Source organism: Cavia porcellus, unplaced genomic scaffold (genome assembly GCF_034190915.1).
Source record: "Cavia porcellus strain 051 isolate PalLab524CR breed Dunkin Hartley unplaced genomic scaffold, mCavPor4.1 scaffold_30, whole genome shotgun sequence".
Classification (NCBI taxonomy): domain Eukaryota; kingdom Metazoa; phylum Chordata; class Mammalia; order Rodentia; family Caviidae; genus Cavia; species Cavia porcellus.
The window spans coordinates 31,014,197-31,032,035 of NW_026947513.1; the positions used below are offsets into that span (position 1 = coordinate 31,014,197).

The 17,839-nt window shown below is 40.9% G+C and overlaps 1 protein-coding gene across 6 annotated transcripts in view; it reads left to right on the forward strand.

Annotated features, from left to right (window-relative positions):
• The window catches only part of Kit (KIT proto-oncogene, receptor tyrosine kinase), a 77,739-nt gene extending 65,642 nt beyond the window's left edge, over nt 1–12,097 (forward strand). For 2 of the 6 annotated variants that reach the window (XM_063240701.1, XM_063240705.1), the window contains exons 14-21: nt 820–970; nt 2,953–3,047; nt 3,452–3,582; nt 4,638–4,760; nt 7,989–8,100; nt 8,220–8,319; nt 8,652–8,757; nt 9,875–12,097. In XM_063240701.1, coding sequence (XP_063096771.1) covers nt 820–970; nt 2,953–3,047; nt 3,452–3,582; nt 4,638–4,760; nt 7,989–8,100; nt 8,220–8,319; nt 8,652–8,757; nt 9,875–10,006 — 950 coding nt within the window. In that variant the 3' untranslated portion in view covers nt 10,007–12,097. The remainder of the gene's footprint in view (nt 1–819; nt 971–2,952; nt 3,048–3,451; nt 3,583–4,637; nt 4,761–7,988; nt 8,101–8,219; nt 8,320–8,651; nt 8,758–9,874) is intronic. The other 4 variants (XM_063240704.1, XM_063240707.1, XM_063240703.1 and 1 more) reach the window with 3 other exon arrangements.
• The last annotated feature ends 5,742 nt before the right edge of the window (nt 12,098–17,839 follow it).

Genomic DNA, 17,839 nt, shown 5'->3' on the forward strand with positions numbered 1-17,839 from the left:
GATTCTTAGCCCTACCATGAATGGTTCCTGAGACAAGTTCTACCCAAGGCAATTAGTTGCCTGTTCACTTCAGAACTAGGTTTTAAGCAACATTCTTTTCTCCTGGAAGCAGTCAGAACACGGGTCGTTTCAGGACTTTGCCCATCTTCTAGTCTGCCTCTCAGCTGGCTGATCCATGTGGCTGATTTTCCTACTGTGCTGCAGTCTGAGCTCTTCATTTCCATAACAGCATTCGTTATAGTGAGTTGTGAAGCCCTGCCATAAACAGAAGTAAATCAAGAATTCACATAGGAACCTTTGGAAGCATTAACTTCTGTCTGCAAAATCAGTACTCTTGCCTGGCTCCTAACATTCATATTGCTTAGGAATTTAGGCTGAGGCAGGAGGATCACAAGTTGGAGGCTGGCCTTAGGCAGATTAGTGACTTAGCAAGACCCTATTTTTAAAAAGGGCTAAAGACACAACTCAGTGTGAAGGCCTTCGGTTCAATCCCCAGAACCATAAAAAGGAGAGCCGAGGATGGAGCTCAGTGGCTCAGCACCTGCCTGGCAAGGGCGAGGTCCTGAGTTTGATTCTTGGTACCTCTGCCACCCTCCCCCGCCAAAAAAAAAGAAAAGGAAAGAAAGGTAAAATGGATCTTTCTTGTTTAATTATACTATGTATAATGCTGCTTTTAAAAATGATATTAATAGAATTGTTTTGGGACAGTCGTTGAAGCTGAATGTTAGTAGTCATGATCACCTGTGTATTTTTACAGGAGCTAGGATTCTCTATAGTATGCATCTCACCTCTTGTTAACCTTTTCTTACGTCCTTGTAGGGCCCACCCTGGTCATTACAGAATATTGTTGCTATGGTGATCTTTTGAATTTTTTGAGAAGAAAACGTGATTCATTTATTTGCTCAAAGCAGGAAGACCAGGCAGAAGCAGCACTTTATAAGAACCTTTTGCATTCAAAGGAGTCTTCCTGGTAAGGCTGATTTGCATAAACAGTCAGCTGTTGACAGGCAGTTCATGGGGTCATAAGGGTTTGCAATCAAGGCTGATTCTTTAAAAAATGAACCAAGGTACTCTTAGGTGTGAAATCAGAATTATTAAATTATTTAAATGTGATTAACTGTTTAGAAAGTTCAAATAGTGTTTTTAAAGATTCAAATGGTGTAAATGTTAGATGTTTGCTTTTTTAAAATGTACATGTTTAATCTTTCTCCTTAGCCTTAGTTCAATGAGATCTGATACTTCTGTACCTCTTTCTTTTATCGTGATTCTGTTCTTACATGTATTTACATTTATCCTGCTAAGCGTGGTCCTTTGTGCATCTTGAGGCAGAGTCTCACTGTGTAGTCCAGACCCACCTCAAACTCACCATGGCAGTGTTTGTGTCTCGGCCTCCTAAGGGCTGGAATTACCAGCATGCATTAGCATGCCCAGCCTCTGTATGCTTCTTCACAGTGAAAATCTTTATAGGAGAGACGCTAAGGCTGTCATGTTGTTACAGAGAAGTCCTTTAAATCTTGTAGCCAAATGGCAAAGAATAATGAACATTGCGGTACATGGAAACCTTTGCTGTCATGCCCTGAATATTCCTCTACACCTGCTTCCCCTTTGGTTTATCATACTATAGCAATTTTATTCTAGTGCATTTTAAAACAGTTCTCAGCCTTATTGTCATCTCTTTCATCATTGATAGCTTTCTAAGGTTGAGTGATGTGTAAAGATTCTTTATAAAGAATTACATTGGTTTACAACTGGAGTAGACAGATACCTTCTCTGCCACATGTTGCCTAATGTTTTTTTTTTTTTTCCTGAATGCTGTTAATATCTGCCACTTACGATTTCCTAGATTACCTGCTCCTGTGGGAACTATAGTCATGCCCAGTCCTTTTTAAAATGTACCCTAGAAGCTAGAAATGTGGCTCAGTGGTAGAGCACAGCTCAGCATATAAGAGGCCCAGGACCAAAATAAATAAGGAAATAAGAATTTGACTCTGTTTTGAGATGATAAGACTTCATCTCTTGATTGCTAGACATAGGCCCACAAGGAGACCTCAATGAATATTATTGATGGACAATTACTTTTTAAAGCCATTTTTCATGCCTCTGGCTTGTTTAAAACCCTGGGTGAAGTTTTTTATTTTTATTTTTTTAGTCTGTAACATTGAATATTTTATAGTGGTAGTAAAATACTGTAAAAGCTACCTTTTGCTTTGAAAACATACTATTCTGTATATGAAGACTTGAGCCCTGTTATGTTATTTCCAAACGTTGGCACTCTGTGTATTTTCTTTAACTTTGAAAAATAATGGCCGGAATTGTTCAGTCCTGTATGGTGTTCTTTGTGCTTTGGGATCCCATATGGGTTTGGAGTTCCCAGCACACTCTGAAGGAGGTTGTTGTCATGGTGTTTCTATGCTAATCAGAAGCAGGAAGTACTAGAAATCTTGAAGAGCCTCCAGCCAAATGTTGCAGATTCAAGAGGTCCAGATGGTTCAGAAAATCATCCAAATTATTGGTGTTTATCTGAACCAAACTTGGTTTTTTTAAACCTCCTTCCATCAGTCGCTATATGTTAACGATCTCCCCCTCAGCACATATTGGAAGCTCTGTCCTTTTGTCTTTTGTCTTGTCTCTGTGGGGGCTAATTGAGAGTTTGGAGTAACATGAAATAATGCCTTTGGCTCTGTGTTTCTCGTTAAAAATCCACCAGATCTAGAAACGGAGCACTTCTAACCTGAGTCCCCCAAGAAAGGACATCTAGTTCCTGGGGATTAGATCTTTACAGTGAATATTAAAAACTTATGTTTTACAGAACATGTTTTATAAACCTTCATTCAGTACCATGTTGCTTTCTCAAAATCAGTCCGTTGTGTGACAGAGTAGTGGGCCCCTTAGCTCCCCACCTCGTCCTCGCTCTGATCAGTATTGATCTGATGATTACCTCATCTGTCCCAGCAGTGACAACAGTACCAGTGAGTACATGGATATGAAGCCTGGAGTGTCTTATGTCGTCCCAACCAAGGCAGACAAAAGGAGATCGGCAAGAATAGGTAGGTGCTCGTGGAGGAGTAACATTATTTACAGAGGTTCTGTCATGTGCTGTGGAATACAAGGTCATTCCCAGTAGAGTCCCTCTGCGGCAAAGCCAAGGAAGGGTCAGTGCTCTGAGGGTTTGCCACTTGGTATTGGGGCCGGAGCATATATTTTTGTATCTGAGCATTTTAACTATGTTTGTAATTTTAAAAAAAATAGTTGTCACCGCTCTGCCTTGTGACCCAGCCCAGGAGTGTTGACTTTAAAAAAAAAAATGTTGACTATTGATTGTGTGATTCAGCACTTTCTTTCCTCCACACTGGGGAGGTGATTGTCTTGCATGTTCACCTCAGAAACTGTTGTTACCAGTGGTGTACTAACCTTCAGGGTTTAATTGCTACCTAAGCCCCTCTCTTCCTAGCAGGCTCCTACATAGAAAGAGACGTGACTCCCGCCATCATGGAGGACGATGAGCTGGCCCTGGACCTAGAAGACTTGCTGAGCTTCTCCTATCAGGTGGCAAAGGGCATGGCTTTCCTCGCCTCAAAGAATGTAAGCGGGAGTGATTCTCAGAAGGCTTTTTTTTTCTTTTTTAATAAAGAACGGAGTATTTTAGGGCCCTAGTTAGAATGCAGAGTGTCATTTTGAAGTGTGGTAACCAAAAGCAGAGGAAATTTAGTTTCTTCATGTTCCAACTGCTGTCTCTTTGGAATTCCTGTTCTAATTTATAAGCTTTAAAGTGCAAACCTGTCTAAATGAGCTTTCCATGAATATTCTTTTATATGCAGCGAATTCATTTGAAACTTTTAGCTTTAGGATATGGGCTATGCTTCTAGAAAATAGATAATCATTTTATCAGCAGAAGCAGGCGTGTACCTCATGGTAGTTATGCATGGAGAAACATACAGTTGGTTTTTATTGATGTTAGACACTAAATATTAATGCATATGGCTTATAAAATATCAAGAAATGGGCATTGCAGAGAATAATAAGGAGGAAAGGATGAGGATGGGAAGAAAATGATGAAAGCAACAAGGAGCATGGGTTAGGAAGACTGAGAGGAATTCTTTAGGAAGTAGGACAGACTGAAGTAAATGAGGTCACACTTTTACCCTTCAGCGTCACTGGTGACATTTCCAAACAATTACCAAACTAAAAAAGCATATAGGATGGCTGGAATAAAGACCATTTTCCTGTGTCCTTGGAAGATGTCAAATTGAAGTCATGAAGACATTTTAGGAACTCTTTCAAAGAACACTCAAAAAGAGATGCATGCAAAATAAATTTTCCTTTGGAAAAAAACTCCAATTTGACTATCTATAATATATTTTCCTATGAATGAAAGCATTGCTGAGAAAGGGGAGCAGCATTTATTAGAATTGATTTTGAGAGCGATTATAGTAATTAGGGTCCTGACGAAATGTGTCATTCAAGGCGTAATTTTGATTTTTATTTTTGGTGCTTGAGTACTTTAGACATTAAAACAAAAGTTTTAGTGTTTTTTTTGTAATGATAAAAACAACATTTTCAGAATTAAAAATACTTTTCATTCTTTGAAAGTTAAAATGAATTTAAATGGTTTTTTCCTTTCTCCCTCAACCTAATAGTGTATTCACAGAGACTTGGCAGCCAGAAATATCCTCCTTACTCATGGTCGAATCACAAAGATTTGCGATTTTGGTCTAGCCAGAGACATCAAGAATGATTCTAATTATGTGGTTAAAGGAAATGTGAGTACCCGTTCTCTGTCTGACAGTTCTGCAAAGGATTCTGAGCCTCAAATTTTGATAAAAGTTGTTTTCTATGATTTTCATAATGCAAATCCTACCTTGAAATATCATGCATTTTAGCAGTCAAATTAAGTATACCTCAGCAAAATTTGCATGGAATGCTGAACATTACGACTACTAGCATTTGCTAATGCTAGAATTCCTAATTCTAATTGTGTAATTACAGGGCATGTAAAGGAAACAGAAATAGCCTTAATTTTCATTATAGCTTGAGAATAGCAATGAACTTGATTTTGCTGAAGTGTAACAAATGTAGACCTGAAGGTCACAGCAGGATAATTCTTGGGAGATTGACACACTGTGTGAAAATGATTGAAATCTAAGGATCATGTTTGAAATTAGCTGTGTAGAATGTTGGATCTAATCAACAGAGGCTTTTGAGTAGATTCATAAGTAATAATTGATTTGTAGAACATTGTAATTTTTTTCAAAATGTTTCATTTCATTGCCGTTTTTCATTATGTCCTGCAAATCTATGTTTTAGAATGCAGTATCTTTCCACTTTAATAGTAGGAGAGACTGAGGCACAGTATATTTTAGTGATTTTTATCTGAGATGAGATGCGTCATAAGGGGCTAAAAGCAAGTTCATGGTTTTTAAAGAAGTAGCCTGTTGGTATGGGAAATGGTTAGATATTATATCTATTTTCTCAGGCCCATTTATACAGTACAGATGTATCCCTGGAGGAGATTTTTATGTCCCTTATAGTAATGTAATATTTTCTCCATCACTGTGGTATCTCTGTTGGTAGAACTCTGCTCAATATGATTCTATATAAGAACTGCTGATTTTATCTCCTGACCTGAGCACGCATTTCTGAAAAGGCTCGACCAGCCCAGGTATTATCATAGGGCAGGCTGAGAAAACCAACTTCTTTCCGTTCTGGTACCATAATGAAAGAAAGATGGAAATGTGTCTTCTAGTTAGAAGCCTCTAGCTTCTGGCAAAGGGCGAGAGAAGGGAGGTAGAGACCTCTGGGCTTAGTCCTGCTGAGTTAAAATCTAACCTTATCATTTAGTGGCTGTGTGATATTTGTCAAGAATTAATCAGATGGCTTTACATCTTGCTTTTTCTCCTCTTGAGAATAATGCTGGCCCCTGCCTCATTAAGTTGTTGTGAGGTTTAAACCAGCTACTGTATGCCACGAGCTTCAAATAATACCAGGCATGTTATTATGCTTTCTGAATGCCTTGTTTGAATCCAGAAAATCACAATGGTTTTGCCACAGCTTCTTACTGACTTGTTACTGTAATTGGCAATGGTGGATAAGAACCTACCGGACCTTTAAATTGTGGATTTAGCAGTTGAACTAACCAATCACAGACATCACTCTCCCCAAGTTACTGGGTAAAGAATTTAAGAAACAAGTTAGAACAAGGAAAAGAGCACAACTTGTTACTGCCCCTAATTTTCCGTCCTAGTCATTTGAAATCTTCAGGTTCTCTGAATGTTGTTTCATACTGCCCAGGGTATTACAGTTTTAGGCAATGGACACTTTCACAGTCTAAGAAAGCTGACAGGACCCTTGTCTGAATATGAGGTTAAATATGTAGTTTTTGTTGCTTTTTTTCACTTTTGTTTTTGTTTCTGAGATTGCTCTCCTATGTAACTCAGGCTGGCCTCAAACTTGTGATTCTCCTGCCTCACCTCTCCCCGCTGGGATTAGAGGTGTGCACCGCTGTTACCTAGGATTACAAAGAAAAGCGATTATGCTGGATCACAGTTATTAAATTTTAAAAAGTAAAGCTGATACATCAATATATGTACTTCTTTATTACCCAGAGGATCATTCTAAAAGCTACTGTAATTTCAAAGTAGTGGTGAATGTAAATGTTGTTTTGAGATAACCTGTAAAAACTGGAATAGGATTTGAAGATATCTGTGCTTACTACTTTGTACTTTTTGTAGACAAAATCACAGTACTGTCTTTACCTGTAATTTGCTTTTTAAAGCTAGACCTCCCGTAGAAGTTAATGAAAATACGGATGACATTTTGTACCTTCCAGGTGTACATACAGGCCAAGTTCAAGCCACCTAGAGTTTTCAGGCTAACAGCCCCATATTGAGCTTAGCACAGAATCTTAGGGATAGAGGTTGGAAAGCTTACACTTTTTTAGCTTACTAAAATAACTTTAAGGTTAGAAAAAACTGTCTTCCTAGTTTTTATCCTAAACAGATTAACATTGATTTGGATTTTTATGGTAGATTAATATCCAGAAATCCAGAGAGTCTCTTAGGAATAGTCACAGACAGTTTGACTTGACTTTAGGAGTTGAAAATACAAAGTCCAGCTGTTGGGTGTATGTCCCGATACCACCCCCAATAGACACCATCACCACTACCACTGAGTGAGTTATGTTGGCTGGTTTTTCAAATATTAATGAGTCAGGCAGTACTCAGCATTTTTACCCACATCAGTTCATATACACCATAAAACTACTCATGGAGCTAGAAGTATTATTTTTGTTCTGCAGAAGATTCTGAGGCTTATCTAGCAAGATTTAAGTGGCATTTTCAGTGTACTAGTGAGGGATACTTTGGATTTCACATGAAAGACAGAGGGAAGGAAAGGAAGGATACATGCCTTGATCTCCTCCACAAATACAGCTGAGTGCTCCAATCACATGGCTACAACTAGCTGCAGAGCAGGATGGGAAATGTAGTTTTAATTATGGAAGGCCATTTTTCTGTTACTAAGAAAGAGGAAGAGTACATTCAGTGGCAAGTAAACAAGTGTCTACATTGTTTGAGGCCAGTTTTTGAGCCCAGGCTTTCTGTGTTCTTAATCACTATGATATGCTGACTTAATGTCCCCACATTTGTTTGCTTGTTTGTTTGTTCTTTGAAGCAGGGTCTTGCTTTGTAGTGCAGGCTGGTCTTGAACTGTGTAGCCCAGGTTGGCCTTCAGCTCATGGCAAGCCTCCTGCCTCAGCCTCCCAAGTGCAGGGAATACAGACATGAGCTGCCACACATGAGCGTAATATAATCATGAACCATCCATTTCAGAAGCTGCCGACTCTTCTGCAGTCATGTAGATAAAAGTCTTGTGAAACTGTCCTCAGTTCTCACCCTCAACCTAGCAGCAGGGACAACATGTGTAGGATGTTTCCCATTCACGTTTTGAAGCTTCTGCATTAACATGGCTGAACCTGTGTGCTTTCCTCCTAGGCCCGACTGCCTGTGAAGTGGATGGCCCCGGAAAGCATCTTTAACTGCGTGTACACGTTTGAAAGCGATGTCTGGTCCTATGGGATTTTCCTGTGGGAGCTCTTCTCTTTAGGTAAAATGATCCTTTCTGAAGACACCCTCATTAGACACGGGACATCTTCTTGGCTTTGTTATTACTGTCCTGCTTGCTTATAATTTCTGGCTGTGATTTGCCACCTGTCTGTGCTGCAGGGAGCAGCCCCTACCCTGGAATGCCGGTCGATTCCAAGTTCTACAAGATGATCAAGGAAGGGTTCCGGATGCTCAGCCCCGAGCATGCACCTCCTGAAATGTAAGGGCCAATGAGAGTAGTTTCCTTCTGATAACCGTTTCCCCTTATAGTTTTCTTTTTAAAAACAGAAGCCCAGATGTTGAGGGTTTTCGCAAGTGCAGTTTGAAATGTCACTTGATTCTTTTCTTGACACCCTGATCAAATGTCATTGTTGTAATTTTTCTTTTTTTCATAATCTCTTTCTGCCAAGAATATAGAAGGCTTTGACAGTATCTCATACACTGTTTTATATTATGCATGTGTCACTTCATGTGTCCACAAAGTTGTTGTGGGACAGGCACTGTAAGACAGATCATGGGTCCCTAGGAATGACAGTGGCTCTCTTTTTGCAGGTATGACATAATGAAAACTTGCTGGGATGCTGATCCTATCAAAAGGCCAACATTCAAGCAGATTGTCCAGCTCATTGAGAAGCAGATTTCTGATAGCACCATTCACGTGAGTACCTCGGGCCCCAGTCTCCCTTCCCTTCCAGGTACATGACCCTCAGCAGTTGGGACTGAGGACCTGTGTCTCCCCATTTCTTTGCTTGGTCTGGGTTGTAAATTAGGCCTCAGGGGAGGTGACTAGAATGTTTTTTTCTGTTCAGCCCTCCTGCTCTGAGCCAAGCAGAGAAGGCTGTGTGATGAGGAGGGGGAGAGGGAAGGCTTTGTGCTTAGAAGTCTGCAAGTACAAGTTCCCACGAGCGCTCGCTGTGCTTCTCCTCCACCCTGCGTGCAGATCATGGGGTTGGTGTGCTCTCCCCTCACCAGTCGGGTCCACTCATCCTCGGGCGGGCTGCTGTGTTATGAACCAGAATGAAAGGCAGCTTGTTACCGCGGTGGAGTCAGCCTCCTGTTCACACAGGCGTAGCCAGCACATGGCGATAGCTGTCAGGCCCACAAGCCACAGAGAAGCAGGAGCTGTTTGAAGTGGGGAGACCCCTCCCAGTGGTTTGAGGAGTAAGGGATGAAAGCTCAAATCATTATTTCCTCCCCTGCTTTTAAGGAAGAATTAATGATCCTTACTTTGATTTGGATTTTTTATAAGCTACTCTTTCCCCCCTCCCAGCCTGTGTGCTGGAGGAAGTCTTTTCTTACAGCACACCACTATACTGTACTTCGAGGTTACAGCTTGTTCTGAGGGTGTCAGGTTATATTTCAGATGAAACAGTATTTTTCACCCAAGTGCTTTAATTTCCCAACTGAACACCCCTGCAAGAGCCATAAGTTTCTCCGCAAATCACACCAGCAGTTGGGGTGCATTTGGCCATAGGGATTTGTAAAACTTTCTAATAGGTTAGGTAGTGCCTGTTCCCAAATAGGTCCCGTCAGAACTGAGAGCAAGGCTTGCAGATGTTTTGCTGCCACTTCTCATGTAAACTGATTTCCTTGGGGAAACTAAAGAGTAAAGCCAAGCTTGTATTTGTTTCAACATTATGATGTGGGTTTTATCCACCCAGGTCTTGTAAACCACTTCTCTTCACAAGTCCTTGTCTGTTGCTTGTGGTTTTGAAGCTCTGCATGCCCCTTGCATTGTAGGGACTGCTGTAGTAACTGTGGCCTTGTTTTCCCAGATGTACTCCAACTTGGCCAGTTGCACCCTCAACCCAGAGAACCCCGTGGTGGTGGACCATTCTGTGCGGGTCAACTCGGTTGGCAGCAGTGCCTCCTCCACACAGCCTCTCCTTGTGCACGAAGATGTCTGAGCAGGAAGACCACTCGGGATCATCTCCCCTATGGGAACGATCCCCATTCTTTTTGCTTCCATGATGGTTATTTTGTTTTCCTTCCATTTGCATCCTGCGCCAGGGTAGTGGGCCCCCCACTGTAATCCTGTTTTGATGAGCACACTTTAGTGGCTGATGCTTTCCTTGTCATCAGCCACCAACCTATCAAACTGTATATATTCCCAAAAGCAAAGTAGCTCCTACTGTAAACAGAAAAATATTCTGATTTAGACAAAGGGAGGGTGGCGTGGGCTAGATGCCCAGATTTCTTTCCATTGCTTCTCCAGTTCTATTTGAAAAGTATGGTTGGTTTTTATTTGCATAAAGAGAAGTGTACTCACCTTTGGCCTGAAGACAGGATCCAGGATGATAAGAAGATACATCAGGATTGACAATTGAAACCTAATCTGGGTTTAAAAAGTCTAACATTTCATGCTGAGAATGAGACCTAGGCCAAGAAAAAGGTGCCCCTGAACCTGGACCACTGTATGAGCTTTTGTGTATGCCTGGCCTGGTTTTTAAATAGAATTTACTCAGAATTGAACTGGAGATGAGGCCTCCTTAGCCCAGCACCTGTATATACTCATCTATAGATTGTGCATGTTCATACATTGGAGGGGGAGCCCACAAGGTTTAGTTTTTGAGTACAACCCTGGTGTTATGTCTGCTGTGTACAGGAATAGATTGAGCCATACAATTTGAAGGAAACAGTTAATACTGTTTTTTGTTTAAGGAAAGACTGTAACTGCCAAGTATAGTCCTAACAAAAAGGTCCCCTTTTAGCCAATGAACTTGGCCTGTCAATTGCCCAGAAGAAGCCTACCAGCTTCAGAATAGCATTGTACTCCGTGAATTTGGTGCTGTTGGAAGACATGACAGATTTACCACATGATTCTGCAGGCGTGCCGAGGCAGTGCTCTCTTAGTTTGGATTCTTGAATAGCAAAAAGCTAATTGGATTCAGTCTTCTTTACAGATATGTCTTGGACATTGGGCCAGTATCTCATATCGGTGTGTGTGTGCGTGCGTGCGTGTGTGTGTCTGTGTGTGTGTGTGTGTGTGTGTGTGTGTGCGCACACCTGCACAAGTTGAGGCATATTTGAGGGGATCCTTTCCCCGAGTCCAAGAAGGTCCTTCAGTATCTAAGAAGTAACTTGGCTTTCATCGTCAGTCCTGCGTCTCTGCACATAGCTGCCTAGAATAGCTTACCAAGAGCTCACGTAGAAACTTGTCAGAAGTGGACAGTGCGTAGGGGCATGCCTACCTGCAATCCTGCACACCTAAGGCACTGTTATTTATACTCCACATGCTGTACCCATTCCCTAGACTTTATCCACTGAAACAGATGTGTTAGCTTTAGGCCATGGCCTGGATATTATTCTTGGTAGCTTACCTTCTTTCTCCCCCTCTCCTCATTGCTGCCTAATATAAGAGGTAAATGTGTACTTGGCAAGATTTGTGTGTTGTCTTGCAAGATTCAGGTCTGTTGCCTCCATGGTTTCCTGTTACCCATCCTTAGCCCATATTTAGAGCAGTTTCTCCCTTCATCTGGAAGTGACCATTTGCACTGGAGTTCGATGCTCTCGCACCTTTCCAAAGTTAACAGCTTCGGGGTTGTGTTGTCATGTAAAAGATTGTTCCCATTTGCCATACTTTGTCTGAAAAATACCTTTGTGTTCCTATTAACTTTGATTATAGTAAGAAAAGTTAATTGTAGTTGTCTAGGTACTTCAGGGGCACTTCATTGAGAGTTTTGTCTTGGATATTATTGAAAGTTTATATTTTTATAATTTTTTTTTACATCTGATTTTTTTTTTGCAGTTGCCTAATGTTTGAAATTATTTTGTGGCTTTTTTGTAAATATTGAAATGTAGCAATAATGTCTTTTGAATATTCCCAACCCCACGAGTCCTTAAAAATATTTTTTATATATACAGTAACTTTATGTGTAAATATATAAGCGGTGCAAGCTTAAAGGTTGTTGTGTTTTCATGTGTTTTTTTCCCGATATGTTGTCCAGTTGTTGACAGTTCTGAAGAATTCTAATAAAAATGTAAATATATAAATCAAATGAGAATTTTTTCTTTCTTAAAGTGCATCCAACCTTGCAGAAAATTTTGTACCCAGTTCATACAAAACATGTTGAGGACTATCAAATCATACTAAGTTTTACATGCTTGAAGATTAAATAAATATTTATTAAAATTTTTACTATATATTACATCTTATTATTCTTTATACCCTAAGGTCTTTGTTTAAATTGAAAAAAATAGTAAACATTTTGAGGATTTGCACATAGCTATGGTTATTAAGATGATTCTTAGGAGGTGATCATTTTTGTTGGCAAAATAACAATTTTCATGTGTTCCAATCTGATGTATATGGCAGGTTTCCTAAAAGAGACTGTCCAAAAATTAACCTGGAGCAATAAAGTAATGCCCAGAGTTGACATCAGCAGTACCAAAAAAGTGGTTTATATTCTTAGTGCTTTGGGTTTCAAAGAGAAATAATTTCATTGTGCACTATTCCTGTTCTGGTCTCAATCTTTCTTCTTACTGGCTTCCACATAGAGGTAAATCCCATCGCATATTGGAGGGTGGTGCATTGTGCCTTAGAGTTAGGTACTGTCCTGGGACTGGAGGATCTTACAGGACCAGAAGATCCTATCCAGAGTTTTGCAATTCGGACAGACACTGAGTCTCCCCCCCGCCCCCGCACACCTTAAAACCTATAATCCTATAAAGAGAGTTAGGCACCCCAACACCATTAACCTCTTTTATGGAGGTGACATCTATGCCCACAGAAGTGTCCTCTGCAAATAGTGAGAGGGGCTAAAAGGTGATCTGTAATGAATAATCCTGGGGAACTTGTAGGTAGAAGGATGTGCCAAATCAGGGAAATGCAGACGCCCATTTCAATCAAGAGGTTGCTGTTACTTTGTTACAGACAGGAACGCTAAATGACTACAAGAGTGAAGTCCTTTCTCTCCAAATGTTCCCACTACAACTTAGGGGTGTGTGTGTAAGATCTTGAGTTACAAGCCTGTTACCAGTCCTCCTTGACCCAGATTTTCATTGCAGAGTAGTTGCATGCTTAGTGTCCAGGCTCAAAGTGGATTCAAATTCTGGTGACAGATCTATCTACCATTTACCATTATTCTAGAAATCTCAGTTCTATAGTAGTAATGTTTATCACAGTACTGTGTAAGGCTCTCAAGATCTACACAGTATTCAAAAAATGGTAACTTTGTGCACACCTGCCATCACAGCACTGGGAGGCGGAAGACTGTTTGAGTCCAACCTGGACAATTTAGTGACTTACTGAAATCCTGTCTCAAACAATTTGAAAAGAAAAAGAGATGGTAAGAAATAAAACGGCAAACTTATTGGAGACTTGGGATTGGAGGTAAATGGAACAAAAATAAGATATATGTAGGTACAAATTCCCTAAAACGTGTAACTATTAGTTGTTTCAAATGTATACTAATGAAAACTTTAAAAAGGGCTAGAGATGTAGATCGGTGCAAAAGTCCTGGGGCCAATCCCTAGTATACCACCACCAACAGCAAGGTAGCTTTATGGTTAATTAAGCTTCTTAAAGAGGAAAGATGAACAATAATCTTGGCATGTCTCACATAGAATTATATGATCAGATACTATTTCTTACTGTTTTGAATACAAACAGTATTGCACTAGTGTTGAAAGGACTTTGCTGTAGTGATTATGTGCTCTTATGAAGGTTCTAATGTTTTAGCCAATCATTGAAGGCTTTTGTTTCTTCAGCCTTCTCCTGCCAGGATCATTGAACCATGAGTATTATTATCCCCACACTCTTCTGCTTCCATTCTCTGACTATATTGTCTTTTCCAACAAACCACACTATTTTCCAGACCAGTGAAATCATCTCAGTTGGAAGTTGCCTCTGAATTCCCATGGCTTAAACTCTTACAACTATTCCTGCCATGTAGTTACTTTGGCTCGTGTCCTCTTTCCCACTGACATTATACCCAGACTTGTTTCAGTGGTATTATTTTTGCTTCACCTTTGAATCCTCTCCAGTGTGGCCAACCTAGGGTACACATGCTGCAGCGGGCTGTTTGCATCATTAGAAGATCTAAAAGGTTTACCATCGCTGGTAGATGCTCAGAGATCAAAAAGCCCAAGAGCTTGAAAAATTCATTAAGACTTCCCTGTGTTCACTCACTAGCACACAGAGCCAGAACTTGCATTCAGACCCGCCTCTTCTTTTCACTGATGGCCCTCCCACTTCCCTGTCTGAAACATCACTCATCCACTCCAGGGTGCCTCCCTTGAGCCTAGGTGCCTTGGGACTCTCAGCTTCGACTAGGGAGCCCATGTACGTCAACCAGGGTTGGCTGAGGAGAGACTACCTTGCCATCCTTAAGTGATAACCAAGTTGCCATGCTCTTGAGGTACAGGTGTTCCCTACTACCAGTGCCCCTGAAGTTGATTAGTATTTCCTGAGTGCTTAATTAGTACTTTTGAAGAAATAAACATCCCATCAGTTGGGAGTCAGGGAAAACCATCTGGGAGAAGATGGCCCCAGGACAAAGAAAATGCCAGGGAAGAGATGCTTAAAAAGATAGCTCATTGCATACTCAGGCTTGGAAGTGAGGCTTTGGGGAGAAGAGCAGAGAGGAAATGGGGGGGGGGGCTCCCTTTGGCAGGACCCTGAGAACGGTCCAGTATTGTTGAAGACACTAATCCATAGATTCAAGAGACTTAAGATAAAATACTAAGCAATTCACACTTAAGCATATCATAGTGAAACTTCAAAGACCAAGAGAAACAGCAACAAGGAAAGCTAGAAGACAAGGAAAGGAAGAATACTGAAATGTTACTGAGGCCCACACAGCTTCTCATGTTCGGTGGAAGTAAAGAAAACAGTTTGGGTGGATGGGGAGGAGCACGGAGGAAGGGGATTTTTTCACATACTCTTCACGGCCCAGAAGTGGGAAGTGGAACTGAACCTGCCAAGCAGAGACCCTTGGGCTTAAGGTACTGCCCAAGGCTTGATCTTGGAGAGTATCAGCAGAGCCAGCACCAGTGGGGGACCAGTTCCATCGGAGAGCTCTCAGGACCACTTAAGCTGATCTGGCTTCCAATGAACATCTAGAAAGGAAACTTGTGCCTACTGGAGGGCTTCCGTACTTCACTCAACCACTAGAAGCTGGTCTCAGAGTTCTGCAGGCTGGGAGGCTGAGATCAGTGTGCAGATGGGTCCTTCTTAGGCCCTTCTTCCATTGCTGGCAGATCATTATCAGTCTTTGGCTATTCTTGGCTAGTAGGTCTCTACCTTCACCTTCACATAGTGCTCTCCCCAGGTATTTGTGTCCGTTTTCTCCTTTTTATGAGAAAACCAATCATTCTGGGTTAGGGGTTCACAATACTCCAGTATGACCTCATCTTTACAAATTACCTCTGTAGTGATCTTATATCCAGATAGGGTTATATCATGAAATACCAGCGTTTAGAGTTAGGACTTCAACATAGGAATTTGGGAGAGACACAAGTCATCTCGTAACTAAAGATCTCACCTCTTTATTGTGTTGAGTGACCTGGTCCTCATCAGAGTACTAAAACCAGCTCTCAAAAAACTTGAAAGATCTTGGGCTGGGGATTTAGCTCAGCAGCATAAGCGCCTGCCTTGCAAGCAGGCAGTCGTGAGTTCGATCCCTGGTACGATAAAAAGGAAAATGACCAAAAAAAAAAACTTGAAAGATCTCAAAAGTGCCCGTTTTATAGCATTGTTTTAAATTATATCTGAAATTCACATTTAACTTGATGCCCTTTAGTTTATTGGCTAAAGTGGTACACATTGTTTGCATTTTGAGACTGTATATCTTGATTTAAAGACTGCACTTAATCATTGGATATTGTATTCAGGAGTTGTGAGGAGAAAAATTAGAATCAGGACTCAGAATTTATAATATTATTTTATGATGGTCACCCATAGTTTAACACAAGAAAGTGCGGGAAATCTGCCTACAACACTAAAGACTCAGAATATTCAGCCAAAGGCCTGGATGCCACAGTGATGTCTTGCCTGAGTCCAGATGAAAACCTAGAGCCCATGACAATGCTTCCCATGAGTCCAAATGCAGGTCTAGAGCCCACAAGGACTCATGCAAGCCTGTTTTATGGATCCACACTGGGAAGGCCCAAAGGTCAGCGCTGGAAGCTAGGAAGTCTATGCCAGCAGAGCAGGAACTGACTGTGCTGGTAGGTTGAGGATTCTAGCTAGAGCCAAGAAGTCACACTCAAAACAAGGACTAGGACTGTCCCGAAAAGTACCACAGCCATCCCCAGTGACACAGAGGTCCCAAGCTCCTCCGACGATAAGAACAGTTGAGTATATGTCAGAAAGCCAGCATGACGAGTTTCTCCTGGAGATTAAACAGCACACATCTTCCCCTCTGGAGCCAGGAAGCGATGCTTGATGTAAAACCAGAGCTCCCCTAAAGTGACCCACAGCCACTCTCACCAACAAGGTTCCGAGCTCCTCCGATAACAATGGTCAAACTCACACTGGGGAAGCTATATGAGCACCTCCAGGGGAACCAGTGGCTCAACAGCAACACTTGGAGAAACCCACAGTGCTCACTCTTCTTCTCCACATCTCTATGCTGGCAGCTTTGCTCAGGTAGAACATCTGTTCTCAGCACCATGCTGATTTAATTCAGCTGGTGTTAAGTTGCCCGTCAATTTTTAATCCATAACATTGGATATTCAAGATCTAGCACAATGTGAGAAACATACAATATCTGTGGTAGTAAAATACAGAAGAGGAACTTTTGTGAAGCCCTATAATTGATTGCATACCCCCTTAGCTTTTGCCATATAAATTATTTCATCTTCATTCTTGAAAACAGTCCTCACTAGATGTGGAACTCAGAGTAGTTGTTATATAATTCACCACATTTATTCACTGTCTTCTGGCTTTCATTATTGCTGTTCTCGTCATCTTTGAAGTTTCACTATGATATCTTTAAGCATGAATTTCTTTGTATTTTATCTTGTATGACCTTCTAGAGTCTATGGATTGATGTCTTTCATCAGTACTGGAAAGTTCTCAGTTGTTTTTAAATTGCTTCTGCCCTACTCTGTTTCTCTTCTTCTTCTGAGACTCCAGTGTATGTTAGACCTTCCATCCCACCCTCCATTACTCTGTGTCTTTTGTGTTTGCTTTCTTTTTGACTTTCTATGTGTATGCAACATAATTTCTGTCCTTTGTATTATACAGATCCCCCTTTAATTCTTGTCCAGGTAGAAGTTTTTAGCATTTTCAATGACATGCCATAAAATCTACCATTCCAGTTGTATGTTGTGCAACTATCCCCACAACCCAGTTTTAGAACACTGCTATTATTCTAAATATTTCCCTCATGCCAATTATTTAAAATATTCAAATAATTTTAATTAATTAACTTTCTTGCTCCCTGAGATTACACCGCATATTTGCCTTTTATAACACCACACACCAACTCGATAATTTTCTCTGGGATCTTCCTTGGTATTTTGACCAAATAAGCTATTGATAGGTTGCTTGTTTTGATAATTATCAGTGACAGTGATAGCGATCATTTATTTAATGCCTACCATATACATGTATCTGTATCTAATGTTTTGCATATATTACCTTATTTAAGCCTCACGCCTACCCTAGGGGATAGGTATTATCTATCTCCACTTAAATGTAAGAAACTTTTGTCGCTGAGAAGCTTGCTGGTTTCCCCTAGACCTGATAGCTACAAGCACTGGAACTTAGTGGCAATCTCTAGTGTGACCCCTGA